The sequence below is a fragment of the Ranitomeya variabilis genome, chromosome 1, assembly GCF_051348905.1.
Source record: "Ranitomeya variabilis isolate aRanVar5 chromosome 1, aRanVar5.hap1, whole genome shotgun sequence".
In the NCBI taxonomy this organism is placed as follows: Eukaryota; Metazoa; Chordata; class Amphibia; order Anura; family Dendrobatidae; genus Ranitomeya; species Ranitomeya variabilis.
Window position 1 is genome coordinate 834,424,789 of NC_135232.1, and position 13,541 is coordinate 834,438,329.

General features: G+C 43.9%; 1 protein-coding gene across 1 annotated transcript; it reads left to right on the forward strand.

The window, feature by feature from the left end:
* Nucleotides 1–2,350: 2,350 nt before the first annotated feature.
* LOC143799196 (uncharacterized) lies at nt 2,351–11,734 on the forward strand. The gene is made up of 6 exons (XM_077281145.1): nt 2,351–2,357; nt 6,062–6,165; nt 10,083–10,275; nt 10,436–10,592; nt 10,713–11,250; nt 11,723–11,734. Exons 1-6 carry the CDS (start codon nt 2,351–2,353, stop codon nt 11,732–11,734), a joined length of 1,011 nt encoding a protein of 336 aa, XP_077137260.1.
* The last annotated feature ends 1,807 nt before the right edge of the window (nt 11,735–13,541 follow it).

Consider the following 13,541-nt stretch of genomic DNA (forward strand, 5'->3'; position numbering starts at 1 on the left):
GGCGGTTAATAGGTCATTGGTGACCTTAGTTAGAGCAGTTTCAGTGGAGTGGTGTGACCGGAAGCCAGATTGAAAGCGGTTGAAGAGGGAGCAGGAAGATACATGGGAGGACAGTTCAAGATGGACGTGTTGTTCCAGTAGTTTTGAGGCATAGGGGAGAAGTGATATGGGGCGATAGCTAGATACAGAGGATGGGTCAAGAGAGGGCTTTTTGAGGATAGGTGTGATTGAGGCATGTTTAAAGCTTGAGGGGAAAACACCAGTTGTTAGTGATAGGTTGAAGAGATGGGTTAGGGTTGGGATGAAGATTGTGGTGAGGTTTGGGATGAAGTGGGATGGGATCGGATCAAGTGCGCAGGTGGTGAGATGTGATCTTGAGAGTAGAGTGGAGAGTCTGTCTTCTGTAATGGTGGAGAAGTTGGTTTTGGAGGTGGAGGGCAGGGAAGTCGGGAGGAAGGGTTCTGGGGGTTGTCGACTGAAACTGTCTCTGATGTTCTCAATCTTCTGCTTGAAAAATGAGGCAAAGTCTTCAGCAGAGATGAGTGGGGAGGGAGGAGGCGCTGGGGGGCGGAGGAGAGAATTGAAGGTGTTGAATAACTGTTTGGGGTTGTGGGACAGGGAGGAAATAAGAGATGAGAAGTAGGTTTGTTTTGCTGTGGCGAGTGTGGTCTTGAAGGTAGTGAGGGACTGTTTGAATGCGATGAAGTGCTCATTGGAGTGGGATCTTTTCCATCTCCGCTCTGCAGCCCTGGAAGCTCGCCTCAGTTCTTTGGTCAGGTGGGTGTGCCAAGGCTGTCTGTTGATTTTGTGAGCTTTGGTATGTGTGAGAGGGGCAACCAATTCCAAGGCTACAGCTATTGTGGTATTGTATAGAGTGGCGGCGTCATCCGCATTGTGTAGGGAGCTTATGTCTGTGAGAGGGAGGAGGGATTCAGAAAGTGAGTGTAGATCAAGGTGTTTAAGATTTCTGCGAGGGTGTGCAAGTTTGTGGGGTGGGGAATGTAGACAGGGAGTGGAGAGGGAAGAGAATGTGAGCAGGTTGTGGTCAGAAAGAGGAAGAGGTGAGTTAGAGAGCTTAGATAGGGAGCCGAGGCGGGTGAAGATGAGATCCAGTGTGTGACCATCTTTGTGAGTGGCTGTAGAAGACCATTGAGCAAGGCCAAAGGAGGAAGTGAGAGATAGAAGTTTAGTGGCAGCAGAGAGGGAAGTGTCAATGGGGATATTGAAGTCGCCCATGATGATAGTGGGGATGTCAGCGGTGAGGAAATGGAGTAGCCAGGTGGTGAAGTGGTCAAAGAAGGTGGTGGCTGGCCCTGGGGGACGGTAGATGACAGCCAGTTGGAGGTTGGAGGGGGAGTAAATGCACACGGAGTGCACCTCAAAGGAAGGGAGGGTAACAGAGGGTGGCAGTGGGATTGGGGCGAAGGAGCAGTTATCTGACAGGAGAAAACCAACTCCTCCGCCGTGCTTGCTGTTGGGGCGAGGGGTGTGGGAGAGGTGGAATCCTCCATAGGAGAGCGCGGCTGGAGAGGCTGAGTCAGAGGGGGTGAGCCAGGTTTCAGTGATGCCGAGGAAGGAGAGTTTGTTATTGATAAAGAGGTCATGGATAAATGACAGTTTATTGCAGATAGAGCGTGCGTTCCATAGTGCTCCAGGTAGGGAAATTGGGGGAGTGGGGGCTGGATGAGTGGGTATGAGGTTACTGTTGTTGCGAAGACGTGTAGAGGATCGTGGCAGGGGATTAGAAATGAGTGTGGGGATGTGATGAGGAGGGCCAGGATTTGGGGATATGTCACCAGCAATGAGGAGCAGCAGACAGAGCGTTAGAAGGTGTGAGCTGGATAGGTCATGATGTGGCCGTGTGTGCCTGGAGAGAAAGGATTGTATGTGGAGGAACAGTTCTGTGGAGGAGGTGAGGTGGCTGGGGAGGATGGAGGAAGAAATAAATATTTCCTTACCGGGTGGAGGGATTACAGGAGATAGGAAGAAAGAGAGTAGTATGGGGGTGAATGTTAAAAGAAACCGGAACATTATAGTGGTTTTCTATTTCTTTACCTTCCAGTCAATTCCTGTCCAATTCTAGTCTAATTCATAGCAGTTAAAAATCTGCAGTTTAAAAGATGCAGTTTCTAAGATGGTCAGACACGTCTGGTCAGACTCATGGCTTTGAATTTATATGCACCTAAGGGCTCACAGCTGAGAGAGGATGTGGGCGTGTGTGTCCAGAGCACATGTTCACAGTTAAGCCAGGTCATAAAGAGGGGGTGGGGTAGCTTGGCCACTCAGGTATGCAAGGAAAACACGAGAGTAGTGAAGTACGTAGGAATAGAAAAAAATGGGTAAGCAAAGCATGCAAGGTGAGAATTATATGCACTTCATATGGAAAGACATAGCAGAGAAAGCTGAGTAGGATAGCAGCATACCAGGTGAGAATTATATGCACTTCATATGGAAAGACATAGCAGAGAAAGCTGGGTAGGATAGCAGCATACCAGGTGGAAGATGCGCCTATTCTGGCACTTGGCCACTCTCTTCCCACTCCCGTGTAGCGGTGGGATATGGGGTAATGAAGGGTTAATGTCACCTTGCTATTGTAAGGTGACATTAAGCCAGATTAATAATGGAGAGGCGTCAATTATGACACCTATCCATTATTAATCCAATTGTATGAAATGGTTAAAAACACACGCACACAATATTGCAAAGTATTTTAATGAAATAAACACACAGGTTGTTGTAATATTTTATTTTTCTCTCAATCCACCTGAGGACCCTCGCTCTGTAACAAAGGAAACATAATAAACCAACAATATACATACCATCCGTAGATCTGTAACGTCCCACGATGTAAATGCATCTGAAAGGGTTAAAATATTTTACAGGCAGGAGCTCTGCTAATGCAGCTGTGCTCGTGCCTGTAAACCCCAGGGAATGAAGGTAATGTAGGTCAATGACCTATAGTTACCTTCAGTCGCGGTGATGCGCCCTCTGCTGGATGTCCTCATATGACGTCGAGTGTGGGAAAAAGTTCCCAGGCTCCAGTTCATGAGGACATCCAGCAGAGGGCGCATCACCGCGACTGAAGGTAACTATAGGTCATTGACCTACATTTCCTTCATTCCCCGGGGTTTACAGGCACGAGCACAGCTGCATTAGCAGAGCTCCTGCCTGTAAAATATTTTAACCCTTTCAGATGGATTTACATCGTGGGACGTTACAGATCATCGGAGGGTATGTATATTGTTGGTTTATTATTTTGCAAAGCGAGGGTCTTCAGGTGGATTGAGAGAACAATAAAATATTACAACAACCTGTGTGTTTATTTCATTAAAATACTTTCCAATATTGTGTGTGTGTTTTTTTTAACCATTTCATACAATTGGATTAATAATGGATAGGTGTCATAATTGACGCCTCTCCATTATTAATCTGGCTTAATGTCACCTTACAATAGCAAGGTGGCATTAACCCTTCATTACCCCATATCCCACCGCTACACGGGAGTGGGAAGAGAGTGGCCAAGTGCCAGAATAGGTGCATCTTCCAGATGTGCCTTTTCTGGGGTGGCTGGGGCAGATGTTTGTAGCCAGGGGGGGCCAATAACCATGGACCCTCTCTAGGCTATTAATATCTGCCCTCAGTCACTGGCTTTACCAATCTGGCGGAGAAAATTGCGCAGGAGCCCACGCCAATTTTTTTCGCGATTTAACCCTTAAATTTAATAGCTACAGCGCCGAAATTTTGCACATACACACTAGTAACATTAGTAGTGTGGAATATGCAAAAAAAAGGGGGATATGACATGGTTTACTGTATGTAAACCATGTCTCGTATCATGTCGGGTTTAGGCAGGAGAAATGAAAAGCCGGCAATTGAATTACCGGCTTTTCACATATATCGCACTGAAGTAAATATAAAAATATATAGATTTTCCATTACCTTGCATTGGGTTTCATGTTTCGGCCGATCCCCGACCCCGACTTTTCAAGAAAATCGGCCGATTTCACTCGACTCGACTTTTGAGAAAGTCGGGTTTCGTGAAACCCGACTCGACCTCAAAAAAGGAAAAGTCGCTCAACCCTAGTTATGAACACTCATATAATGATTAGTGTTGAGCATTCCGATACCGCAAGTATCGGGTATCGGCCGATATTTGCTGTATCGGAATTCCGATACCGAGATCCGATACTTTTGTGGTATCGGGTATCGGTATCAAATCAACATTAATGTGTAAAATAAAGAATTAAAATAAAAAATATTGCTATACTCACCTCTCCGACGCAGCCTGCACCTTACCGAGGGAACCGGCAGCGTTGTTTGCTTATAATTCGCGCTTTAACTTCCTTACGTGAAGTCCCGGCTTGTGATTGGTCGCGCGCCGCCCATGTGGCCACGACGCGACCAATCACAGCAAGCCGTGATGTAATTTCAGGTCCTTCAGGATTTTAAAATTACGTTCCGGCTTTGTGATTGGTCGCGTCGCAGTCATATGGGCGACGCGACCAATCACAAGCCGTGATGTCACGGGAGGCAGGACACGCGCGCATTTTAAAATATATAAATAAAAATTATTATTATTATTATTATTATCTAACTTATTTTTTTGCTTTTCCTCACTACAGAACTGCAATTGATTACAATATTACTATATTACTTTTGAATGCTAGTAGCGATGAGCGAATCTGCTTGATGAGCATTGAATTTACCTCAGATTTCACCAAAAAATTATGATTCTCTTGAATTAAAATTTTTACAATTAATAACAACTACCAATCGGGCCACTCAGCTGTCCCTCTGCCACATCCCCCATCTGGTCCTATGTGTGTCTTGTCCTCCAAGAGTCCTCTTTGGCTCTTATGTCTTCTTTAATTGGTGTCAAGGTTTACACCCCTAAGTAGGTCCCAGATGTCATGATGTGCATCATGGCATCACAATGTCATGTCACCCATCAGCCAAAACTGTAACTAAGCCTCGGGTGATGAACATTATGATGTTATGACATCAGGACATGCATCATCATGATAGGCTAGGTGCATAGATGCAATGTGCACCTAGCCTTACTTGTCGAGGTTACTTATAACTTACAGACTTAATGATTGTTTGAAGCGTGAAAAGTAAAATTTTTAATTTATTTCTATAAATGACTACATGAATACTTATATTGTTACATATGTATAATGTTTACATGGTCCTATAAAATCTACATTCTAAAGTCATACTTGTGAACTTGTCATTGAAAATCTATATGATTCAGTTCTACATTAACAATAATATGGATAGCAGATGTGTAAAGTCAAAACACCTGCCAAGAAGGGGCAAATCCTTTATTACGTTGGCCTTTGCCTGCCTAGATGGGATGATATTTTCCAGTGTGATTCTTGCTGTGAAGCAGCAGTATCTGCTTTTAGTTTAGTTGTGCAGGCATGGTCTGCGGTGGGTCTTGGATACTCCATACAATTAATGTGCCAGCGTTCTTTGATAATATTGCCAAGCTGTGTTGGCTGCAAAACTCTATATGCCAAAAGCTTATTTTGCATCTGCAAATCAGCTTGTGGCCGCCACCATATGTGAAGAAAAAACATTTGGATTAAATAGACATACAAGCCAAGCATACTGAGCTATATTGTATTCTGAATAAGCTTTCAAACCTTGCAGCAAAGCTTTCTGTGCACTTTATGAAATAATGTTTAAAGCAGATCTGTCATCAGATGACATAATACAAACTGTAACAAAGTCACTGGCAAATTATTGGAGCAGAAGTATGTATCACTGCGACTGTTAGCTTCAATGCTATGAACCTAGGAAAACGCTCCAGCACACTAAGTCCTGAGAGGGGTTAATCGGCCATGTTTAGGGCTCGGTTGTGAGGACAGTGTAGAGTGGGTGGAGTCTAGAGGATAAATACTTAGCCTTCTTGCTCATTTAGCGTGAGGTGTTCATGGAGGTGTAAGCTTCAGAGCTGTGTTTTCATGATAAGGAAAGCTGAACCTTTTATGTGGTTCATTCCTGAGCAGGCAGATCATAGACTGTGCCATATTTGATGTTCTTGTCTCCCCATTAGGCCAGAAAGGCCATATTTGGTTTACTTATGCTGCACTGGAAGATTTAAGGAAACAGCGTTCCTGTGTCTACCTCTACGTGCAGCCAAATGAGCCAATCTACCAAGTAACATATATAAGCATACAATGTCAAGAAGACAAGTAGATGTAATGAGACTGGTGTACTTACTTTAATAACCCCTTCAAGACATGCGCCGTACATGTATGGTGCATATCATGTCTCCCATTTTGATGTGCGCTCCGACGGTGAGCCCACATCTTTCCCAGCACATGTGAGCTGTTCAAAACAGCTGACATGTGACCGGAAAGCCATGAAATCGACCTACTGTCTCCTTCCCCATAATCTTGTAGAATGTAAGCCTGCAAGGGCAGGGTCCTCTTCTCTCTGTACCAGTCTGTCATTGTTAGTTTTGTTTACTGTAAGTGATATTTGTATTTGTATGTAACCCCTTCTCATGTACAGCACCATGGAATTAATGGTGCTATATAAATAAATAATAATAATACCCACCCGCAGCTGTTAACTGGTTAAATGCTGCTGTCAAACTATGACAGCAGCCTTTAGGGCACGCTTCCGGCAATTGCGCTGAAAATCCCACCCATCGGTGATCCCGTCACGTGATCACGGGTCACCGATGGGTTGGCATGACAACCAGAGGTCTTTTGCAGACCTCTAAACCATCTAAAAACTGCCACTCTTGAGGGTTGAAGGGGGCCAGGACCAGGTCCGTGTATTGCATTTTTGTGAAGTGAATACAGTAAAGATTCCCTTTTGATTACGTTAATACCCTTGTCAGCATTCATCCTTGAAACTGCACACACTAAGGGCTCAGTGTTAGGGACACAGGGCTAGACTGTGACATTTCTTATTTTCTATATTTTTGGCCAGCCCTTGCACCTATAACATCTAGTTCCCCCTGGGCACAGCATCATCATACTATGTGGAGGCTGTGGTGGGACTATCATACTGTATGGGTGACTGTGAGTGGACTCATCATTCTGTATCTAAGGCTGTGGGGGACTTTCATACTGTATGGTGGGCTGGGGGAACCATTATACTATATGGGAAGCTGTGGTGGAGTTCAAACAGTGCCACTTGATGCAGAGCAAAAATTATTCTGTCATGGGGCTTTTTTCCCCAAAGTTTTCAAGGTTTAAAAATGAAGGGATAACTTTTGAAAGACTTGATAAAAAGCCTTTGTAGTTGCCTAATCATTTTGTGATTAGTAAACCAATTCCAGACCCCCTAAAAAAGAGATTTTTTTCACTTCACATTCAATACAGTACAGTACATCTGTTTTGTCTCCTAATTAAAGAGATAATTTTCTAGCAACTTATGAACAATATATTGCTTTTTCATTTAACAAAGTGCAAAGCTCTTTATAATCTGTTTACACCTAATGCTTATAAACAACAGCAATGCAAGCACCAGGCCCCCTTCAACCCTTAAAGGGAACCTGTCACCTGAATTTGGCGGGACCAGTTTTGGGTCATATGGGCAGGGTTTTCGGGTGTTTGATTCACCCTTTCCTTAGCCGCTGGCTGCATGCTGGCCGCAATATTGGATTGAAGTTCATTCTCTGTCCTCTGGAGTACACGCCAGCGCAAGGCAATATTGAATATTGAAGGAACAACCACGGGTAGGGCAGCATCCAATAAAGGAGTATACAAAAACAAAATAAGATGATGGCTAAAAAGCCATGGCCAGCTCACCGATCCTTGCAGGCGCACGGAGCTTCGTCTCGGATCCAGACGAGGGATAATTACAAAGTAGAAACAGAAGGTGCTCCAGCTCCAATAAAAGAGATTCTTTATTAATGGTTAAAATCCAGTGACATAATAGATCCTTGCTGTAGTACAAATGTGGGGGTACAGAGCCCATGCAACGCGTTTCGATCGCTGCCGATCTTAATCAATGCATGCTTCAACAAAGAAACAGTGATTATTTTATAAAATAATGAACCAATACAATGCTGAGTTCAGATCACATGACTTATACCACAGATTTGGCAAATGAAATAGTCCTGCTCAAGCAATGCAACAATGGAACATTCATATAACTTTATAAAACATTAAATACATGAAACATTGTACGATTTAAAAGAAGAAAGAAAGAAGAAAAAAAAAAAAAAAAAAACAGACAGAAAAAAGAAAAGAAAAGAAAAAAGGGAAATGGAAAGTTAGCAATAATGGTACATAATTTCGTTTTTTCTGTTTAAACCACCAGGGTGTCTCGTTTGTAAATTATACACCCAAAACGCTTCCCTAGTTAGCAGACGTCTTTTAATGTCTCCACCTCGTTGTGGTAAACTAACTTTCTCAATTCCCTGAATAGTCATGTTGGACACATTTACCAGAGTGATATACATTAAAATGTTTGGCAACAGCTGAAGTATTTCTATTTATGGCGTTACTACTGGTGAGATCCCTTAAATGCTCCGTTATTCTGGTTTTTAATTTTCTTGTAGTGCATCCAATATAGGATACATTACATACAGTGCAGTCTACTTTATAGACAACATTGCTGGTATGGCAGTTAATGAAATCTTTAATTTGATAAGTTTTTGTTTTTTCTTTATTTTGAAAATTATTTTTAGTTAGCGCATGACGGCATGTGCTACATGCGGTAACGCCACATTTGTAGAAGCCTCTACATTCTAACCAGGTTTTCGAAGACTATTCAGGGAATTGAGAAAGTTAGTTTACCACAACGAGGTGGAGACATTAAAAGACGTCTGCTAACTAGGGAAGCGTTTTGGGTGTATAATTTACAAACGAGACACCCTGGTGGTTTAAACAGAAAAAACGAAATTATGTACCATTATTGCTAACTTTCCATTTCCCTTTTTTCTTTTCTTTTCTTTTTTCTGTGTGTTTTTTTTTTTTTTTTTTCTTCTTTCTTTCTTCTTTTAAATCGTACAATGTTTCATGTATTTAATGTTTTATAAAGTTATATGAATGTTCCATTGTTGCATTGCTTGAGCAGGACTATTTCATTTGCCAAATCTGTGGTATAAGGCTGGTTTCACACTTGCGTTTTTGTCTGCAGCGTTTTTTACCAAAAAAAGCATGCGTTTTTTCCCCCTATATTTAACATTGAAAACGCATGCGTTTTTTGGTGTACGCGTTTGCACGCGTTTGTGAACGCATGCGTTTTTTAACTGCATGCGTTCATTTAATAAAATGCAACTTGTAGTATTTTGAGGGGCGTTTTTTTTCCCCAAAAAAACGCATGCGTTTACATGCGTTTTTTTTGGACAAAAAAATGCATTGGAGTCAATGGGGACGCATGCGTTTTTTTTGACATGCGTTTGCATGCGTTTTTTTGACGCATGCGTTTTTTTTGGCACCATTGAATTAAGTGTAGATAAAGATGTCTAGACACTGATAAGACTCCCCCATAGCAGCAGGGTTATAAAAGGAAGGTGGGGGGAAGTTTCTGGTCACTTCTCATCAGACTCCAAAGAAGACAGCACCCTGCCCGGACGCATTCTTGGACAAGACACAGAGCAATGTGAGTATATCCTAGCCAATGCATTCATTTTCAATTTTTTGGATCTACATGTCCTAATTTCTTCTATTTTTTTTCTTTTAACACGCATCAGAATGTCTTCTTCGGTTTCCTCGTCTGATGAGGAGTTCCAGCCACGTCAATCAGAAGTGGATCACGTGAGCGAGGTATGTTTTTTGTCCGTCAGCTTGGTAAGTATTGACTGTCACATCGACACATGAGGCAATTTTTTTTTTAAAATTTTATAGAGCACTTCAACTGAGGGACAGAGAGGTACTGAGCAGCGGAGTCAAGGTCCAGGTGGAAGACGGCAGCGGGTATGTATACCAGGCAGACTGTCCTTATTGTAATATTCTTTTAACTTCCTTTCTGTACCCTTGTTTTTCTATACATATTTCTTATATCATCCTTTTCTGAAAGTTGTCTTTCATATTCCTGCCCTTTCTCATCTTCGTGTCTTATTTTTTCCAAATGTGGTTGAGCAAACTTAAATGATTTTGTTTAAATTTTAGGTTTCACAACGGGACAAAGACCGGATTGATAATGACCTGCTGATCAGTCTGGTCCAGGAGCGAGTCCCGTTGTGGGACAGCCGGGATCAACAGCACGCCGTCAATAGTGTTCTCCGTCGTTTGTGGAGTGAGGTGGCCCAAGCGTTGTGGGATGGCTGGGAGAATTCCCCGCCACGGGTCCGTAATGCATTTGGTAAGTATTGCACGGTAGTGTGAAGCAACAGACCTTGGCCATGCTCTCTTGACTGTGTGTGATGAAAGAAACTTTTCGTAGTTTCTGTCATCACACACAGTCACGAGAGCACGGCCAAAAGTCCTTATTCTGACCATTATATTTTATTGTTATTTCACAGTGGAGAAAGTAAGGACACGTTGGCGTTCCATGAAGGACCGCTTCAACAAGGACCTACGTGCAGAGAAGAGTGCAGCTAGTGGTTCCGGAGCAAGGCACCGGCTCTACAAATACCACCGTGTGTTGGCCTTCCTGAGACCGGTCCTTCTCATGAGAACGTAAGTATTTCTCACATGCCTCCGGTTGTATTGCATTGACATAATCTGTCACTTTTAATTCCACAGGATGTACCGTCTTGTTATAGTTTGGTATTAATTTTCTGTTTTCTTTTTTCACAGCACACACTGCACGACTGTTGCCACAGGTTCTGGAGCGGTCCTTCAGCCGGCAGCCACGGACCCGTCCCAGCCATCCAGCAGCGCAGCACCAGGTGGGTCTTCCACACTCACTGGAGACCAGGGGGCTGGCCCATCAGGTCTTCCCCTTTCGCAGTCCTCTTTCGCTGCACCCATTTTTGCGGGCTCATCCCGGCAGCGACAGAGGGCTTCGGATAGGTCCCTCATGCCCGAGTTTTTACACTTGAGCTCGGTTTTACATGAAGCTATCAAGGCTTTAGGTGACAGAATGGATGTGACCCATAATCTCTTAAATTGCCGCATCCAGGATGTCGCCAAAAGCGTTGATCAATTGAAAGCCGACCTCAAGAAGCCAGCTCATCATTTTTTCAATCAAATCCTAGAGGGCATGTCGGAACACCTTAGCCCTGATCTCCAGCTGAGTGTGATGCAGGCCTGCAATGTTGCTTTTGTGCAGGCTATGCAGCAGAGTCAGAGTCGTAATGTGGCGGCATATCCAACTGTGCCGTTACTGTCACAAGTAAACACTATTCCTACCTCTGCTGCATACCACTGCACGGCCACCTCTATTCCCTCTACAGGTGTACTCCACTACAGCGCCAACACGATGACGAGTGCTGTTGGACATCCCACCGCCACCACCGTGACGACCGCTGCTCCGGCTTGGACCTCCTCCGCTGACACCACGATGACGCAGGACCCTGGCGTGGCTTATCGGCCCGGCACCCTCCCGATGCAGCAGGACCCATCCATGCAATATCGGACCGGCCCACCCCAGATGCAGCAGGACCCAGGCCTGGCATTTCGGACCGGACCCACCCCGATGCAGCAGGACCGAGGCCTGGCATATCTGACCGGACCAACCCCGATGCAGCAGGACCGAGGAGTTGCTTTCCGGGCAGGACACCCCCCGATGCAGCAGGACCAAACCATGGCGTATCGCACCGGGCCCCCCATGATGCAGCACGACCAAGCCATACCTTTCCAGGCAGGACCCACCCTGATGCAGCAGGATCCATCCATGGCTTTCTGTTCCCCCCCACCAGCAATGCAGCAGGACAATGGTATGGGATTTGTTTCCCCCCCCCCCAACGAGGCACCAGGATCCTGGAAGGGTTTTTGTTTCCCCCCCCCCCCAACGAGGCACCAGGACCCAGGCGGGAGTTTATCTTTCCCCCCATTGGACTCAGACATTGCCGAGCGCTCCACAATGGAGACTGACTGTGTGGAGACGGGTCCTGACGTGTCTCCCGCCCACACTTTACAACATAGCCCAAGAAGACTTCCCCCAACCCGGAAAACCCAACGTAAAACTGCCAAAACGCATAAAAAACAAAAAACTTTGATTATTCCTCCCCCATCACCTACCGATGTGTCTCAACCTTCCAGTGTGTCTCAAGCCCCTCATGTTTTAAGCCCCATCCCCGAACTTCCAGACCCTTCAAGTTTTGTTGCCCATTCTCCTGCCACCTCTGCCTCCTCCACGGTGAGCCAGGCTTCAGTTTTGAATACCCCCCAGTTACGTCACTCAACCCCAAGCCGGCGTGGTTCAACCCGGCGCGGTACCAAAAAATAAATTTGTTTTTTTTTTCCTCAATAAAAAAAAAGTTTATTTGAAACAATTATGTTTGGTTTATTGTGTCTTTCACCGCTCTCAATACACAACAATAAACTTCGTCACACACTTATTCTTTTGGCCTACACATATCTCCAGTAGTATAAAATACCAGACAACATCTATATGTGTTTCTTTAGTATACAGATATGAGTTGGCCAAAAAAATAGTATTTATTTCCATACTCTTATTTTTGTACCTAGTGTAGTGTCACTGTACAAAGATAAAATGGTGGAAATCAAGTTCAGAACTCAACTGAACCGGTCAGATGTCAAAATATATACCTGACCGATTAAGTTGATTACTGCCTTGTATATTCACCATATTCTATATAGCACATTATGTGACAATGGTTGTCAAACAGATGGGACAATTGTTCTCACACTCTACATATCTATGCTCACCAGGCCAGGTGTCAGAAATTGTGAATTCATGATCATGTATATGTTTATCATGAATTTATTATTGCTTACACTTGACTTGATGGATATAGAGACCGTGACAGTCTTGACGCAATGACGTCAACAATATTAGAATTAATAAATAAAAATTTTGTACCATTATTATAAGTATGGGGCCCGTGGTTTATATCATTCTTTGAAAACCAAAATAGGGAGTGCAACAGAGGTAAATTACGATGAAAAATTAAAATTTATTACCTCAACAACTATCACCCACTCCTGGTTTTGGATTACAAAATATGATATACATATCTACTGCCCATCTTTGGTCAACCTTTGTTTAGAGAGGAAAAAGATAGTAGACATGGTGAACACAAAAAAGTGTATTAATTAGAAAAATTTGTATCAGTGTTTAATAATTGGTAAACATAAACATACAACAGGACATTTACACAACATTGTCCTGCCATGACACACGTCCAATATCGGACACAAAATAGGCCGCAAATTGGTCCCGCATAAGACCAACGGCTGCAGTTGACCGCATCGGGTGATGCTGAAAATCAGGCAATGGGTGTGCAACAGGTTCATCAAGTTCAATGTGGGGTCGCTCCTTAGCCATTATATAATTGTGTAGCACCACACAGGCTTTGACCACCTCGTCCACTGTTTCCACTTTTAGATTGATGGCTGTTGCAAGAATGCGCCATTTAGCAACAAGAATGCCAAAGCTGCACTCTACGGTTCTTCTGGCCCTGGTCAGTCTGTAGTTGAATATTCTTCTAGTGTGGTCCA

Coding starts and splice junctions, on each gene's coding strand:
- LOC143799196 (XM_077281145.1), top strand. Junction 10,276..10,435: donor ACGGGTCCGTAATGCATTTG/GTAAGTATTGCA, acceptor GTTATTTCACAG/TGGAGAAAGTAAGGACACGT. Junction 10,593..10,712: donor CCGGTCCTTCTCATGAGAAC/GTAAGTATTTCT, acceptor CTTTTTTCACAG/CACACACTGCACGACTGTTG.